At 38.6% G+C, this 18,586-nt stretch overlaps 1 protein-coding gene across 1 annotated transcript; it reads left to right on the top strand.

Annotated features, from left to right (window-relative positions):
• Window positions 1–6: 6 nt before the first annotated feature.
• SLC19A2 (solute carrier family 19 member 2) lies at window positions 7–18,257 on the top strand. Its single transcript, XM_008061349.2, has 6 exons — window positions 7–129; window positions 7,479–8,081; window positions 12,012–12,234; window positions 13,343–13,535; window positions 13,862–14,003; window positions 16,198–18,257. Exons 2-6 carry the CDS (start codon window positions 7,614–7,616, stop codon window positions 16,324–16,326), a joined length of 1,155 nt encoding a protein of 384 aa, XP_008059540.1. The 5' UTR covers window positions 7–129; window positions 7,479–7,613; the 3' UTR covers window positions 16,327–18,257.
• Window positions 18,258–18,586: the final 329 nt, after the last annotated feature.

Below are 18,586 nucleotides of genomic sequence, written 5' to 3'. Positions count from 1 at the left end.
CCTCGCGAGTGCTGGTTCCTGCCCACCGCGCTGCTCTGCGCCTACGGCTTCTTCGCCAGCCTCAGGCCGTCCGAGCCCTTTCTGACTCCCTACCTGCTGGGGCCCGACAAGAACCTCACGGAGAGGGAGGTACGCGCGGAGGCCGGAGCGGGCACCCGGCGCCGAGTGTGCGGGCAGGGCAGCGGCTCGGGAAAGGGGGAGTGAGAAGCGCTCCGGCCGCGGGAGCCATTCTGGGCGGGAGTCCCATTTTCCCCAGTTGGAGGTCGGCTTCGTGCCCTCGCCGTGATAATTCAGTTTCCTGTTCTCGTGGGGCTGGTAGGGCGCGGGCTCGGGACGCGGGTCGGGGGACCCCAGTGCCCTCGCGCTTCGGGGGGATGATGCCCCGCGGCTTAGCCAGGCTCTGCCCAGACTGGTCCAGGAATCTCCCCTGGGGGAAGGGGGCAGTGTTTTGATAAATACGTGAAAACAGTAGGCTGTACTTTGGACATGGCAGAGGTTTAGTAAATACTCGTTGGCTGAAAGTAGAGAGCCACTGCTTTTGTGAAAGGATCTTCCCTCCCCTTCACCCCTTCCTGGATGGAAGTACTCAGTAAGGATATTCCGGGACGATGAGAGTCTTAATTTGTCTTGCTTTTTAGCTGGTCGAGGTTGTGTCCAAGGATATCCTGCTCCCCTCCCCCGTAAGCCCCACCTCCTGGGATAAAGGCAGACGGTATCACGTAATTAGCACTTAATTACCGTTTTTCTCGTATTGTGAATTGTTGGGGCTTCACAGATACTAGTTTGCTTCTCAACTGCATGGTAAGGTCTTTGAAGACTTCGTATTGCTGCGATGCTCAGGGTAATCGAGAGCACATAGTCCAGGATCAAGAACTTTTGCTGATTGATTTTCCCTAGATGAGGACTCATAAGTACATCGTGTACTTAAGAAATAGTATGAAAGTGCTTGGTCATCGCCAGCACTTGCTTTTTGTAGAAGAAAGACATTATATAAACAGAAAAAGAAATTAAAGCTAAAGTGCTACCACAGAACCAAAGTAAAAACCCTCTTCTATGAACACAACACAGTGAAAGCTGCAGCACTTGTTAGCTGCTCTTTTTCTCTCTGCACTGTCTTTTACTTCCACCCTGCCTCCCTGTCCCAGTTGCTGTGAAATACTCCTCTCTTTTAAACCTTAGTCTTCCTCCCGTGATTAGTAGTCAGTCACCTCTTTTGAGTAGTAACTGACTAACCCTGCATAACAGGTCAGAGCAAAAGGTGGCACTGCCTGAATCATTTTCATACTGGCAGGACATAATTACTCATAGTCCGGTGTTGTTGCAATGCGCCTTCATTTTCAAGGGCTCTTGAGAGGGAGTTGAGAGTGTTGAATTCTGGATTGAGGACTTAATTTGCATGTCTGACTTTGTTTCACCTCTAGCAAGTATCACTGACTTTTTACCCAACCTCAGATTCTGCTTCTCAGCCTTATGCATCACTGCATAAAGGACAGTAACAGTTATTACCTGTTTGAATTTTAATACTGTTTTAAAGCAATAATAAAATGGAAAGGGCCAAATTTTGTGAACAGAATGATTTTGCAAGAGGAAAATTACACTGACATGAGAAAGTATGATGATTCTGCAGACCAAAAACAACCACTGAATCTCTGGTGTAGCCACTGAGGCAGAAATTATACTGCTTGTGAACTCCTGACAAAGTTTCATGTGAACTGCCAGGTGATCTGCACAATTTGTGTGCCTTGCCTGACTGAAACAAACTGGGGAAGAACGTGCACCCAGTGTTGATATTTGAAAGCTGATCTGTTTTGTCACGTGCCCTGGGTAGAGGGTTGCAGCGTGTTGGTGCTATCATGATCATGTGCCCTGTCTTATCAGAAAGATTTCCAGGGTGAGTGAAGTACGTTTAGGGGACACAAAAATAAAGCAATGGTGCCAGACTCAGTAAATATTTGCATGCTTCTGTTATTGCACATTAGATGAGGAGGAGGGTGGGGTTTGAAGAGAAATCTAATAGTGCTTTGGAGAAGAGGTGTCTTTAAGGATTTTTGGATCATGGCTGGTTCTGGTGGTTGGGCACAGTATGGCTCTGCTCTCCCTGTGGAGCACCCTCTTTTTTATTTTTTTTTAATAACTCATAACTGAAATTAATAGAACAACTTCTTCCTGGCTGAGTGCTTGCCTTCAATAATAAGCAGTTAAATAAAGAATATTGCATGATTTTTAAGCAAAGCTAATGCTAAATCGTATTCAGTGATGTTGGCATTCAAGTTTGTATTTCCCCCAGAAGACTGCAGAAGGGCCAGTCTGGATTAAATAGAGCTATTGTTAACTAAATCCAAAGACAAAAGGAAGGAAAGAATTTCCTCTTTCTACTCTCAAAGGATTTTTTTTTTTAACCATTTAGGAAAAGCATTACCTTTAAAACAGATACCAATTTATAAATTTAAAGCAGGTTAAGATTTGGCTGTATGCCAAATAACTTTTTATCTCTAAACATTTAAATGTGTTTTATACTTTCATCATTGCAGCATGTGGTTTGACAGACATTTACTATCTTTCTTTGATTCTTTAAAACATTCTACCTTATTCTGTCTGATGTTTGGATACTTACAAAGTTTGATTCTCTTTTCTGTTGTTGTTGGGAGTCTCACTCTGTTGCCCAGGGTGAGTTGCAGTGGCATGATCACAATTCACCACAACCTCAACGTTCAAGCAGTCCTCCTGCCCTAGCCCTCCCAGTTGCTGGGACGACAGGCAAGTACCACCATGCCCAGCTAATCTTTCTTTCTTTCTTTCTTTTTTGTAGAACTGAAGTCTTGATATGTCACCCAGGCTGTTCTCAAACTCCTGGGCTCAAGCGATCCTCCCACCTCAGCCTCCCAAAGTGCTGGGATTATAGGTGTGAGCCACTGCCACCTTCTGCATACCCATGCTCTATATTGACCTTTAATAAAACATGTGATTTCTTCTTGGAATAATCTTTACATATGTCTGTTGATATCTTTTTGTTAGCTTCTAACTTTCCCATCCTTCAAGGTCTGTCTCAAAGAAGCAACCCTGTGTTCCTATTTTCTTTTTTAATACTGTATGTATGTATATTTCTCACAAGGTTCACAACTCCTGGAGAGCTGTGGCTTTATTTTACTCTTTTTTGGTCACCTCCCCCCCCCCACAGATTGAAAACAATGTTCTGCAAATAGATGCTTATTAAATAATTGTTTAGTTGAAACTTGACTCTAAATTAGAGCTTAAAACTGAATGTCTGTTTTCCCTTGACTTTTTGTGTCTCAAAAAAGCATAAACAAGCTCTGATACAAAGAGTTGTGACAGGTACCTTGATTATAATAAAATCAGTTCCTTTTGCTCACATGGCAGTTGCTACCTGAGGTGAGAAGTGAGAGTATGGACTATTAATAATAGTCTGTAATTGGTGCATCTTTGTAGGAAGTTTTCTGTCAATATTTGAAGTATCTGTCTAAGAGGGATTTTCTAATGTAATGAGAAACACTGAAAGAGAAAAGGATCTGTGTGTTCTTTATCTCTTCACAGATACCCTATAAAAGCACCTCGATGCAGATTAAGAAAGCTACTGCAGGCATTAGAAATAATCTTGGAAGACAGTAGTGATCAATAGCAGTTTTCTGATGGAAGAATCCAGGCATTTTAGTGTAGTGGATTCAAAATATCTGGGTTCAATTCCTTCCTCTGCCAATCCTAGCAGTGATAACTTAGGATAATTTACTTCATCTTTTTCTAAGGCCAAGTTTCCTTGGATGTAAAATAAAGATGATAAAAGCATTTATGTCTTAGGGTCCTTGTTTGGATTGAGTGGAGGTAACTTAACCCTTTGTACTTGGAGGCATCTTGCAGATCACCTGCCAGCAATTTGACTGCACTTATTTACAAAATAATGAAAAATGAATCACTTCATATTGAGTAGTATAGCATTGGACCTGATTATTCTATTGTAATGACATTTGGCTTATAATGGAATTTTTGGCATTGATTTATGATTTAAAAAAATCAAAATTTTATATCTTTTATTTTTCTAATGTGTGGTAATGTGTGAAACAGTCGCCACCATGCATTGCAGTTTCATCGATACATGTTATGCAATAGTAATTTGTTTGACAGCTTCCACCTGGTGTTTTCCTATATGAGCAGACAATGCAGTCTCATTTTCTTCCTCTTACATTAATAATATGTAATTTATTGTCCAGTCTGTTGTATGAAGATGATGTGAAAGGATGCACTTGTGATTTCTGAAGACCACTTCTCAACTGATCATTCATATCTCAGTATATATTCCATTTCTTTATTTGCTTTTTTGTGCAATTTGAATGGAAAACTTCAAGGAAACATACACTTTTGAAAAGTTTGCGCTGGCATAAGTATAATCACCAGCAATCTCTTTATGTTCCTTCTGAGGGAACATCAGAGTGCAAAGGGTTAAAGTGCTTAGCATGGTTTGTAGCACATCAGTAGAAGTTTGCTATCATGATGCTGATAATATAGGGTGAGAGGGACATTCATCTTGGTTTGATGTCTCTTATAGGAGAAAATGCGGGTCTCTTATTTAGAATAAGCTAAAGAGAACCTATCTGGTCTTTTTGTCCCTACTTGCCTTTATTTTTGTTTTTAGTTGGCATTGCAAAAGTGGCAGTGTTGTTTTTTCTCATCTTCGTTATCTAAATTGTGATTTTTGTATTAGAAGTTGAACTAGACTCATGACTATAAATACTTTAACTTGATAATTAAAAGGGTAGGACTTACACAACGAAAACTTAATAGTTAGTTGTTTTGGGACAACCATTACCGAAAGTTACATAACATGTCTAAGCACAGACAATATTATTGGAGTGAAGACGTAAACCAAAGTCCCAAAACAAAAGAAGATGGAGTATTGAAGGGAGAAATAGAGGATATTTTTAAATGAGAGGTCTGATGTCTAGTAGCTCTGTGGTGCTGTGCTGAGGAAAACATGTTGAGGAAAATGTGAAGGCAATGCTGAGTCAAACAAAGGAGGCAGTTTCAAACTTTAGAAAACTAAAGGAGTGTTTCTGCAAAAGTACAGACCAAGAAGGAATGGGAAGGTGTTAACTGGAACACAAATGGAAAAGCCTTCCTGCTTCATAGCTCTCATCTCCGGTTGACCCTTGCCTGCTTTGGTTTTGAGAGATTTCTTTGGCAACCAAGAGCACTTTATTCCTCATTTGCTAAAATTTCCACATTTTAAAATAAGAATCATTTCTACAGTTCTTGATTATTCATTCAGGCAGATAGTCAAGTGCAACAAAATTTTTTGTTTAAGTGGAGGTTGCTAGAAGATGTCCAAACATTAGACCAAAATTCAAGAAGATGAAGCCATTAAACCGATCACTTTTGATACATGGCCAGTCAGAAATCAAGTCTGGAATATATCTCAGAATATGGGGATTATATTTTGCTTTTATAGTTCTCTGCACTGGCAAAAGATTTTACAATAAGTGTTTATTGTTCCTCTAAAACCTTAGAAAAATTAACTCAGATTTCACTTGAGTGAACTGAGGTATACATGAGAGTTAAAAAGAAAATTACTCTTGGTCTCAGGATATTAAAGTCTAGGATTACATTGCACCAAGACTACTTTCTAAAAAGCACCTAAAAATTGAGGCCACTCATAAAAGGAAGGAAAAAAATCTCCTACAGTAGTTGTCAGTGGAAGAATGGGGATGATAGCTCAATTAATTTAGTTAATTCATACTGCCCTGGTGATCTTCCCTCAGCTTCTGTCCTCTGTACTTCAGACAATGTGAATAAATAAAGTGGAGTAAGTGATTTACATGTAGTCTCATTAAATATTGCAACAAACAACCTCATCACGTAGGTTTTACCCCTCTTTTACTAATAATGAAGATTGAGGCTAAGAGAAACTAAAGAATCTTGCCTATAATTCACACAGCAAGTGATGGAACTGAAATTTCTGCAGGGATCTTTCTGTTCAAAGTCGATTTCAAAAGATTATTTCTACTGTATTCCAATCTTAAAATAGTCACTAAAAGAAAACAGCAAAATGTCTATTTTTTCATATTATAAACAAGCAAAAAGAAGGATATAAAAGTTAACTATAATCTTGCCATTCAGAAATAATTATTCTGTCAAGACTTTCTGTCAGATTTACCATCTTTACTTATTTCTCTGCTCCCAAAGAAACAGAACTTAAAATCAGGAAAACTTAATCAAACAGTAGTATTAAGCCTTTCTATCCTGTGTCTAGAAGTAATAATTGACAGTGATTCAATTTCCAAAACAATGTATTGAGACTAGTGTCTTCCAAACAATATGCTGGCAATTGGATGGGTTGTATAAATAAATGTGGGGTCTACCCTTAAAGAACCTACAAGACAATGGTTCTTGAAACTCTGGCTCATATTAAAATCTATGAAGGTTTTGTGCTTTTTTGTGTGTGTGTTTTTTGAGTCATGGTCTCTATTACCCACACTGGAGTGCAGTGGCACAATCACAGCTCACTGCAGCCTCATCTCCTGGGCTTAGGCGATCCTCCCACCTTAGCCTCCCAAGTAGCTAGGACTACAGGAATGCACCACCACACCCAACGTTTTGTTTGTTTGTTTGTTTGTTTGTTTGTTTTATAGAGGTGAGGTCTTACTATGTTGCCCAGGCTGGTCTTAAACTCCTAGACTCAAGTTATCCTCCCATCATGACCTCCCAAAGTACTAGGATTACAGGTGTGAGATAACACGCCCAGCCTTACTCTGGGAGGTTTAAAAAAATTAGGCTGGGCATCCAAAATGTTTAAAACTTCTTGGAAGATGTGCAGACTCGATTAAGAACCAAAGTTATGAGTTAATTGGAGAAACTGATATATAAAGCAGTATTGAGAGCTTTGAATGTTGTGATACAAGTACTATCAGTTTCAGCAAAGTCTTTCTGGGTAAGGTAGTCTTTGAACTAGGTCTTGATGAATGGGAAGGATTTATTAGGAAATAGATGATGGAGATAGGAAAGGATATTCCAATGATCTGAATTGTTGTCAAGGTTTCTTTGGTTGGTCAGGATGAGGTATTAGTAGGTTGTTTTATAAGAATACATTGTTTTTTGTGCTTTTTTTTTTTTTTTTGAATTGGAGTCTCACTCTTTGTTGCCCAGACTGGAGTGCAGTGGCATGCTCAGAGCCACTCCAGTGTCAACAGCCTACTGGCCTTAGGCGATCCTTCCGCCTCAGCCTTCCAAAGTAACTGGAACTACAGACGCACGCCACCATGCCCGGCTAGTTTTTGTGATTTATTGAAGAGGCGAGGTCTCACTAAGTTGCCTAGGCTGATCTCGAACCCACGGCCTCAGACAGTCCTCTCGCCTCGGCCTCCCAAAGTGCTGGGATTACGGACTGAGCCACTGCGTTCAGCCAAGAATACATTCTTTCTGAATATTCCAGGTTCTTTGATCACTAATGGTTTTTATTCTCTTTCTGCCAGGTCTTCAATGAAATTTATCCAGTATGGACTTACTCTTACCTGGTGCTGCTGTTTCCTGTGTTCCTTGCTACAGACTACCTCCGTTATAAACCTGTTGTTCTGCTACAGGGACTCAGCCTTATTGTTACATGGTTCATGCTGCTCTATGCCCAGGGACTGCTGGCCATTCAGTTCTTGGAATTCTTCTATGGTATTGCTACAGCCACTGAAATTGCCTATTACTCTTATATCTACAGCGTGGTAGACCTGGGAATGTATCAGAAAGTCACAAGTTACTGTCGAAGTGCCACTTTGGTGGGCTTCACAGTGGGTTCTGTCCTTGGGCAAATCCTTGTCTCAGTGGCAGGCTGGTCTCTGTTCAGCCTGAATGTCATCTCTCTGACCTGTGTTTCAGTGGCTTTTGCTGTGGCCTGGTTTTTGCCTATGCCACAGAAGAGTCTCTTCTTTCACCATGTTTCTTCCACCTGCCAAGTCATGAATGGCATCAAGGTACAAAATGGTGGCATTGTTATTGACACCCCAGCTTCAAACCATCTTCCTGGGTGGGAGGACATTGAGTCAAAAATCCCTCTAAATATGGAAGAGCCTCCCATGGAAGAACTGGTAAGTTTTGCCTTAAAATGTCTTCTAGTGCTGCTATGGGGCTGAACCAATGGTGAAAAACAGACAGGAAATGCCCTCTTGCTAGATCTTGTATTTATTTGGATTTATGTTTTGTCTTGCGTTGGCTCATGGTTCATTCATTAATTCAAGATATGGATTATTTATATTGGGTATATTAGGGATGACAAATTTATTTTTCTCTGGAGTACATGAACTCCAAAATCAGACTGATACAACATTACATTGTTCATGTCATAAATGCCTTGGATTGCAGGATCGAGGGTCTGTATCGTCATCTCCATCTTCCTTTTTTTTTGAGTTGGAGTCTTACTCCGTTGCACAGGCTGGAGTGCAGTAACTCAGGTGATCCTTCCTCCTCAGTCTTCCAAGTAGCCAAAACTACAGGCACGTGCTACCACGCCCAGCTAATTTTATGATTTATTGTAGAGATGCGGTCTCGCCAAGTTGCCCGGGCTGTTCTTGTACCTATGGGCTCAGGCAGTTCTTTCACCTTGGCCTCCCAAAGTGCTGGGATTACAGGCTTGACCCACTGCACCTGGCCTCATCTCCATCTTTCTAACCCCAGTGTTTGGTATATAAAGAAAGCACTCAGAAAATTTTTGCTAAAAGGATAGATGAAATGATCCCAATGAATGATGAATATCTACTAATTTCAGAACTGAAGCCCAAAGTACTTAAAGATAGGTGTTTTCCTCTTCTATGCTGGAAGGGATGGCTGTTACTTAGTTTTCAAATGGCAGTTTGCTGAAGTGGGGTAGTAATGAATAATACAGAGGAAGAGAATCACAAGAGAACAATTTAAGATGATGATGGAATAAATATTTAAAAGTGTGATATGAAGCTGTCTCTTGGAAGGGAGAGGTATGGCATTAAACTAATTCATTCACCATTCTGTCTAGCCAGGGAGATGAATTGCTTCCCCTAAACACTCAACTATTTTTTTTTCTTTCGTTATAAAAGTTTTTCTTCCTTCCTATCAAATTATAAGCTGTGAGGGGCAAAGTTCATTCTAACCATACCGTAGTCTTAGATCTCCTGAAACATGTTCGGAAATAAGCCTATTAGCATTCCATTTTGGGCTGTCAGATGTAAAACAGAGCTCCACAAGCTTTGTAGGCTGGATGAGATTAGAGAACCACCGTGAACAGAGTTTTGGGCCCTGTCTACCCGGAGTTGACCCAGCTGTTTCCAGGTGGCATCTGAAGTCCTCGTTGAAAATCACTCTCTTTTGCCGACTTTCACTCGTCACCTCTGGTTGCTAGTTGAACTTTAGGTTACCCTCCAGAGAGCCTGGGTGACACTCATCGTGAGACTCACCTTGATTACCAGGTGACCTGTGGGCAGCTTGACTTCAGGATGAAGGATTAAGTAGCAGTGAAATCATGACTCCTTCGTAGTTGTGAGGTGATGCTGGAGAGTCCACAAAGAGTTGATGGAGATGGAAGGAAGTGGAATCGTTTGATAGATTTCATGTGGTAAAAAAAATTAACCATCTTTCAGCCGTTTCAAATATGTTACAGTGGCTTTAGCTAAAATTAATATATATACGTATTATACATTTATAAATGTATATATTAGACATTAACATATTGACCAGAGCCCTAAAGATTTATAGGCCAAAGTTTCAAACTATTTTGAATATGAACAAGAAACATAGTAAGAAACATATTTTATGTAGCAATCGGTACATACATAGCTCTGTACTTATTTTGTATATAACAAGTGTTTTATAACACTTTTATTCTAATACATTCCATTCTGTTTATTTTTTTAATTTTTTTATTTTTTTGAGTTGGAGTCTCACTCTGTCGCCCAGACTGGAGTGCAGTGGCCGCTCCCGGCCACCGCAGCCTCGACCTGCTGGGCTCCGGCGATCCTTCCGCCTCAGCCTTCCAAGTAGCCGGAACTACAGGCATGCGTGGTAGCCCACGCCCGGCTAATTTTTTGATTTATTGTGGAGATGAGGTCTCGCTGCCCAGGCGGGTCTCGAACCCGTGGGCTCAGGCAATCCACTCACCTCAGCCTCCCAGAGGCGCGGGATTACAGGCTGAGCCACCGAGCCTGGCTTGTTTATTTTTTATAATTCAGATCACTGTCCTCCAAATCAGTTTTATTACCCACTGATGAGCTGTGACATTGAGTTTAAAAAAATTCTGTTCTAGAGCAGCTTGAAATTTGTTGTTTTTATAGATATGCATAGTCAGTGTTTTATATGCTGAAGAATTGTAAAATTTAGAGTTAGAAGTTATTTTAACCGTGGATCACAGAATTATCAGAGAATTTGAAATCAAAAGGGACTAGATCTCATCAGCTCACTCATTTTAAAGCTAAGGATTGGGGTCAGAGATTAGCAACTCATGCAGAATTGCACTAATATACTTCTAAGCATAATTTAAGAATATATATGATCTCCACTTCTCTCTGTACTTTGCTCCATAAGTCTCATTATGGTAACAACATTTTGGAACTGTCAGGTTGGCTACAGTGTGGTCACAATTATAATTCAAGTCAGTTCTGTGATGTTCTTGGCTCTTGCTGCTGATACCATAGCAAGCAGGCTGAGCTGCTTGGCGGCTATACTGACTGGTCCTAAAATGCAGCTGTTTTTCTTTAACAAACTTGAAGGACAGTCAAAGTATTTATATTGAGGATCACAGAGCCACTGTAAGTTGGCAAAACCTATAATTAAACCCAGAATCACAATTGTGGTAATTATTGAAGAATAGGTAGGTAGGTGAGTGGTCTTATCTTGATTTTACAGAAAGGGAAAATGAAACAAGTCAAAGTGATAGCTTAGTCCACAAGTTACCTTAGAATATTTGTGAGTTCTTTTCAAGGAGAGCCTATTGCTTTGGGGCAAAAGGTACTGACAGTGAAGGAACAGGAGCCACCAAAGCCAGTGATTTTCCTTCACAATCAGAAATGGAATCATGTTTTGGCTTATAGTTGGACCTGATTGCATTTCAGTTTCTTCATTCATTAGAAATGACACAAATTAAATCACTTCTTTAGCACAGGGCCTGATATGTAATTAATAAATGATTCTCAATGTGGTCATGCTTTTATTTGTAGAATGACATCTTTTTTATTTTTTTAATTTAATTTTATTTTTATTTTTATTGTGAAGTTATGGGGTACAGTTAAGGGTTAGGTATACAATTGCGTTTCATTCAGGCACCCTGTTGATATGGGGTGTTTCCCCGTTCCCAGACAGATATTTGCTACTGTTAATCCCATCTCCCTCCCCCCACCATAGTTTCCCAGTACGGTCAGTCATTTTCGTATAGTATTGCATTGGATGTTTAAGGTCCATTATATGAGTGAGAACATGTGATACTCGGATCTTTGTTTCTGTGAGAGGTCAGAGTGACATCTTTTACTATTAGTAAGTATTCTTTGTGTGTGTACTTGTCCTGTAAATGAAATTATAATCTACAAGTAGTTTTATAACTTTAATTCTTAATGTTATATAATACTTATCTTTCTGTGTCACTCATTTCACTTTTTCCATGTTAGCCACAAAAGTGAAATTCCCCCTACTCTAAGTAAGACTGAGAAATTACAGAAAACTTTGGTAGATTAGTCCTTTGGTATAATTGGAGTTGGTGATATCTCACAGTGTCTGGTATCTTATATTCACTTCTTAGCATGGTGCATAGCTTAGTAATAGCTTGCTTCATTTAAAGCATTTAAATCTTTGCTTCATTTAAGGCAAAGCTCATATGAGAACATGCTTTTCACCAGAAGGGACAAGTGTAATCGTTAATACGTTTGTTTACTTATGAAGTATGTAGTTGATTTTCACAAGGAAAAGGAAAAAAGTCTATTAAATAAAAAATTGTATCTTACAATGACTTTCTATTCAATCACTGTCACGATGCATGAACTTTGTTCCCTTCTACTGTGTAGGAACCCAAGCCAGACCGTCTCCTTGTGTTGAAGGTACTATGGAATGATTTCTTGATGTGCTATTCTTCTCGCCCTCTACTCTGCTGGTCGGTGTGGTGGGCCCTCTCCACCTGTGGCTATTTTCAAGTTGTGAACTACACACAGGGCCTGTGGGAAAAAGTGATGCCTTCTCGCTATGCTGCTATCTATAATGGTGGTGTGGAAGCTGTTTCAACCTTACTAGGTAAGCAGTGCAGGTGGTACAGGGTGGTGGGGAAGGGAGATTTCACTGGTGGCTAAGCCAACATGACCACCTTTATTGTCAACTCCCACTTTTGAAGTAGCCCCCAAAATTGATTTATGCATTTTGAGTTCTGATTTTGTAATTTAGGAGGACAACTTAGAAGTACTCAGGTGGCAGAGGAATATGACTAATAAGCTTGAATTTTTTTTTGATAAGCTTTGGGGAAACCTAATATAATAATCTTCCAAATTGTTTTCTTATCTAGGTTTTCATTATCTCTGTATTTACTGGGTGGTTCTAGCACTTAATTTGAAGTGTTGAATAACAATGTAAAATAGTTTATAAAAGTAATAGCAATATCTATTTAGTGTTAATATGTGCTAGGTGCTATTCTAAGTACTTTACATATATTAACTCAGTCCTCCCAAAATTCCTGAGGTAGGTACAACTGTTTTACACATTTTACAGTGGACACTTGGGGAAGGTAGGTTAATTACTTGTTCAAGGTCATATGGATGGTAAGTAGTCAAGATTTTAACTCAGCAGGGTGCCTTCAGAGCCTGTGTCCTTGACCATCTTTATTGTTGGGAAATTTTATATGATTATGCATACACTTATTAACTACCTAGCACTTAGAAAACACTCCTTTCTAGACTGCTCCTTGGTTTGAAGGAGAGATGACTCATCCTGTCATGTTGCCAAGCTAGAAGCAGTGGCTCTTATTGACGCTTGCCTCTGCTTCAGCTGCAGTACTTTTTTCTTTAGCAGTATCCCTGGGTCTGTGTCCTCCTTTTCCTTCTCATTGCCATGTGTCCTCATTCAGTCTCTCATCTTTAGTGGCTTCATTTTATTTATTTCAAGTCCAAAATTCTCTGCCTGAGTTTCAAGCCTCCATAATCTTGAGCTTACCCTGTTTATTAGTTTGAAGTTTTAATAATATAAGCTGAGTTTTTAATGTATTGAAATAATATGGCTGAGTTTCAAGCCTCCATAATCTTGAGCCTACCTGTTTATTAGTTTGAAGTTTTAGTAATATAAGCTGAATTTTTAATGTCTTGAAATAATATTTATTTAGCAAAATAACTAGATTACTGTTTTTGTTTCATAGGTGCTGTTGCCGTGTTTGCAGTTGGTTATATAAAAATATCCTGGTCAACTTGGGGAGAAATGACATTATCTCTCTTTTCTCTCCTGATTGCTGCCGCAGTGTATATCATGGACACTGTGGGTAACATTTGGGTGTGCTATGCATCCTATGTTGTCTTCAGAATCATCTACATGTTACTCATCACGATAGCAACGTATGTATTTTGGCTCAAAGAAGCATTAGGAAAAGATGTAACAGGATAAACTTTTGAGTTTCTAGTTAGAAGAGGCAAATGGGAGGAGGCATTGTTTTATGTACATTTTCAGTTTTTTTTATCTTGAGGAAGCATTTAGGCAAGGTTCACTTATTCTCTTGTTTCCATGTTCCTACTGTTTTGGGATGTTTGCATGAGATTTATATATCATTTAGCAACAAAATATTTTTCAGTTGTTTGGGAAGTGAATTTACAAGTAGAAAGAAGAGGCTACTCTTCACATTTAAAGTAAAAATTGTCTATTCATTCTTCTTTTATTTTTTTAGTTTTCAAATTGCTGCAAATCTCAGCATGGAACGCTATGCCCTAGTGTTTGGTGTAAATACCTTCATCGCCCTGGCACTGCAGACTTTGCTCACTCTAATTGTGGTAGATGCCAGCGGCCTTGGCTTAGAAATTACCACTCAGGTAAGATCTCTCTTTTGACACTGAAGATAAGATGACTTGATCAGGATGACAGAGGTGGAACATGCTTAATGAAAACAAATTCAAACAATATGGACAGATATAAAGTAAAAGTGTTCTACCCTTCCTTCAGTCACCACCTTTTCCGCCATCCTTAGTTCTTTTCCACCTGGAGGATGTTGGGATTATAATTTTTTTATGAGGTCCCAGAACATTCCTGAGTGTAACTCCTGTGGGACTATTTCAGTTGAGAGGTAATATTGATTCTCCAAGCCAAGTTCTTCTGCTTTCTCATCTATCATTTCCCCTCTGTTCTTAATTCTATGCTTGGATGCCCTGCTTCATCTCACAGCTCTCTGAGCCTCCTCTCTTCTTTATTTAAAACACCCCTTACCCAAATACCAAGGTAATGACTTCGGTTGAGGAATAGCATTATGATTCATAACATATGACCTGTTGAGAAAACACCTGCACAAACACCTCAAAACAACATGAATACTTTTTCTCATTTAGGAGTTATGTAGTTTTATGTGCTTTCATGCATTGTTGCTCTGTGCTTTGACAAAGTAGGCAACTGAATCAAGAGGTCTCTACCCACCCCATTCCAGCCCAAATAATTTCTTCCCCCATTATTCCCCCAATACATATTACCTAATATTTTAAACTTATGTATTTGTTTTCTCAGCATACAAAGACCCAGCATATTAGTAGTAATTAACTTTGCTTTTTACTGAAGAGATCTAAAAGAGAAATAAATAATAACAAATTTTGTGCATTGAGTGCCTTCTATGTGCCAAGTACTTGATATAGAATTTTCAGGGTTGTTGCTAGGATTAGACATCGAGAAAATGAGTCAGAGATGTTAAGTGACTTGTCTAAGATCACACAATAATAGTGTAGCAGAGCTAGAATTTAATTCAACCTGTAACCTTACTTCAGGATGGAGAGTAGGAGAGACACTACATGTCTGTCTTCCTGCCTATTTGATAAGGAAGAGTCCCCATGACTATTATAGTTGAGGAAAACATGGCAACATTTGAAGTAGAAATCTGACAGCACCCTCTTGTAGAAATGGTAGATTTAGTCTGGACATGGTGGCTCAAGTCTATAATCCCAGCACTTTGGGAGGCCGAGGCAAGAGGATTGCCTGACCCTGTGGGCTCGAGACCAGCCTGGGCAACATGGTGAGACCTCATCTCTACAATAAATCAAAAAATTAGCTGGACGTGGCAGCACATGCCTGTAGTTATGGCTCCTTGGAAGGCTGAGGCAGAAGGATCACCGGAGCCCAGCAGGTCGAGGCTGCGGTGGCCAGGAACGTGCCACTGCACTCCAGCCTGGGTGACAGAATGAGAGACTCCAACTCAAAAAAAAAAAAAAAAGAAAAAGAAAAGAAAAGGTAGATTTAAACATGTGGAATAATAGGAATTTATGGTTTGTGCTAAAACTCTGTCATGATTCATTAATGAACTTTCTATAGAAATGTAGCCAACTTTGAAAGAACCTGGCTCAGAAATTTAAGGCCATATTCTTATGGTACCTTTTAACCAGCTTATAAGTAATTTATTATCTTATTTTAAGAAGATGATGATGATGTTAATAAGTTATATAGTCATATTTTTTAAATTGGCTTAGGGAAGATTCCTATTAAAAAGTAATCCTGTGATGGAATATGATTGACCTTCCACTGCCCTCTTCTGGGGAAGAATAAAAATTCTTGATCTTCAGATGTTGGCCTGTTGTACTTATCTATCAACTTGATGTTAGAGACCATGACTCAATTATAACAGTAACAACAACAACAATAAAAGCAATAGTATTCACATTTTGCTAATACGCATTTACATGCCTGATCTCCTTGACTCATCCCAACAACTCTGAATAGCCAGGTTCCTGTAAAGCAAGAAATACAAACTTAATTTTGTCAAGGCTCAGAGATCAAGTATTTCAATCAAGGTCACACAACTTACAAGGGATGAAGTCAGGATTACACTTGGGCAGTCAGGCTTCAGTACCACCATGCTGTGCTGCTGCTTGTGTCTTCGGTGCCTGGCACATAGTGTAAGCATGCAATGTTTTTTAAAGTTTTATTGACAAATTCTGACACCTTTAATTATAGAGTTTGCTCACATATTTGTAATAAAACAGCTCATCTTCTAATTGATAATTTTGTAAATTACTGTGTTTCCCCTTCTAGTTTCTGATCTATGCTGGTTATTTTGCACTCATCGCTGTGATTTTCCTGGCTAATGGTGCAGTCAGTATTATGAAGAAATACAGAAAGCAGGAAGACCCAGAGTCAAGTTCTCAAGTAACCACTTCATAAGACACTACTGAAGAGCTTCTTCTTATAGCAAGAACTCTGCATTACAGCTGCCTGGATGTATTTAATTTTTTTAAAGTATAAACATGTATTTATGAATGTACATTTCATGGCTTCAAAGCATCCACTTGACTAATACTCTGTGTTCCTGGAGTAACATGATACTGTTCAGAGGAGCCAGAAGTAAAAATTTATTTCATGGATTATTTATGAAAACTAATGATGACTTTCTTCTGATTCAGAAGTGAACTTGATTTTAAAAACCAAGTCATCAAGAGCAATCAGGCAGCATATGGTGTTGTATACTTGATTAGAAGTGTGTTTGATGTTTTATAGGTCATGTACGTCTGTATCCACTTAGCCATACACTTGGCCTGGTGGGACCAGGGCTTCACAGAGGCCACAAGATGTTACAAGTCATGATGGAAATAGTTTAACAGCACTTGCCTCTATTCAACTTAATTCTTATTTTCATGTTACTCCTGTGCATTTGTGTTTCTACAAATGAAAGTTGTTCTATCATCAGCAATATTTGCTCTGGTTTAGTGTTCTGTCCTATAAAAAATATGTGTCATTTCTAATTTTAAGTTATTTTTAAAAATCCATTGTATGAATGTTCTCTGTTCCCATCTTGACAATTGTGTATATGTATAGATTTTCCTTAAAAATACATTTTGCATTATTCATATGCTTCCCAGAGAAGCTCATTTAGTTAGACAAGAAGGCAAGTTTTGAAGCCTGATAATAATTTAAATGAAGAAAGTTAATCAGAAAATTTAAGATAGGTTTGCTTGTCTTTAATTTTTTGGTATGAAGGACTGTTAATTCCATGATGAAAAGTTCCCATGGGCTAAAGATATACCTAGCCCATTTTGTATTTGCATTCCCTTTAATTTCCAAAATAAAACGAAAACGTCTTTTTAAAAAGATGCCTTCATCCCATTTATAGCTTTTATATTAATTTGTCTTTCTTATCCAAGTAAAGATATCAGTAGGAGTTGGATTATTCCAAGGCATTTTTTATAAATTGAGCCTCTTTTTAATTATGTCAGTGGAACAGGAACTAGGATAGATTTGATTCTTGCATTTTGTACCTTAAATCTGCCTTTGTTTCTAAGGGTAAATCATCTTGAATATGCTTAAAATAAGAATTGCTAGTGATTACTTGAAAAAATGTTGTTCTGTATTCATTTAATTCTGAAATCAATCTACCAAGGGGCTGCTAGTATATGTGAGACATGAAAACTATTTTAAAGCCGACTTTGTTGCCTTATCTTGAAAAGACTCTAGATAGGTGCTTTCAACTGGGGTGTTAACTTTTTTTAGAATGACACAGCTAAACAGTGTTGCTATAGTGTCAAGATTGCAAAATTGACATTCATTTGATTTAAGCAGGAACTCAAGAAGCAAATGGATGAGGTTAAGAATAGGTCATTTTCTATTCACCTTACTTTAACAACCAAGGGAAAGTAGAAGAACACTAGCTAAGGAAAGGAAAGGGATGTGGTGTCATAAAAGTAGCAACTTCCAATTTTATATTTTTTTCTTTCTCTTTTGTTTCTTCTTTTTGCTTAATTTTGGTTTTGCTGTATAGGGAATTGTTTACCCAGAAACAAGTAGAAAAGTGTTTGAGGGAGAATCTTTTTTTGTTAATAGAATGTGGTACAAATTGTTCACGTTACCAAAGCAATATTTCCCTGGAATTTAATTCAAAGTTGTGGCACACAACCTGAGCCTTTACTTGTTTAAGACATGAATATGTTCACATCTTGGTGTGTGGCCATACTTGTAGAATGCTGAACCCAATGTGCAAGTTGTACTGTATGCAGTTTTGCAAAGAAGTGAAAATAATTTGTTGTACTTTTTATTCAATTCTATATAGATTATAAACTTATTTTTATTAAATAAATATTTTACTGTATGTTTTCCCTTTTCAATCAAAATTATTTAACTTTATCTTCGGTTTCAGTAGGAGCTTTAGATTACATCTTTAAATCTTTTAATACTTTCTCCTAGGACTCCTAGGCTTTCTCCTTAAATTTCATATTAAGTCTTCCCCTTGTCTAACCTGTCCAGTTGACCTTTTGTCATCCTGTTAATTCTTCTGTTGCTTTGACTCTTTCTTTACCTTTGACTCTTCCCCTTTATTTCTGTTGTTTCCCAATTTTTCTGGCACCACGTTGCACTGTTTTTCTTGGTTTTCATCTTGACATCTTTAATACAGTATCTCTTTTTAAAGCATTCTTTCCTTTACAAACCAGAA

This window comes from Carlito syrichta, unplaced genomic scaffold (assembly GCF_000164805.1).
Source record: "Carlito syrichta isolate Samal-C Ts95f unplaced genomic scaffold, Tarsius_syrichta-2.0.1 Scaffold305213, whole genome shotgun sequence".
In the NCBI taxonomy this organism is placed as follows: domain Eukaryota; kingdom Metazoa; phylum Chordata; class Mammalia; order Primates; family Tarsiidae; genus Carlito; species Carlito syrichta.
This window is presented reverse-complemented; position numbering and strand designations above follow the sequence as displayed.

Coding starts and splice junctions, on each gene's coding strand:
- SLC19A2 (XM_008061349.2), top strand. CDS start 7,614: ATGCTGCTCTATGCCCAGGGACTGCTGGCCATTCAGTTCTTGGAATTC. Junction 13,536..13,861: donor TTACTCATCACGATAGCAAC/GTATGTATTTTG, acceptor TTATTTTTTTAG/TTTTCAAATTGCTGCAAATC. Junction 14,004..16,197: donor GCTTAGAAATTACCACTCAG/GTAAGATCTCTC, acceptor TTCCCCTTCTAG/TTTCTGATCTATGCTGGTTA.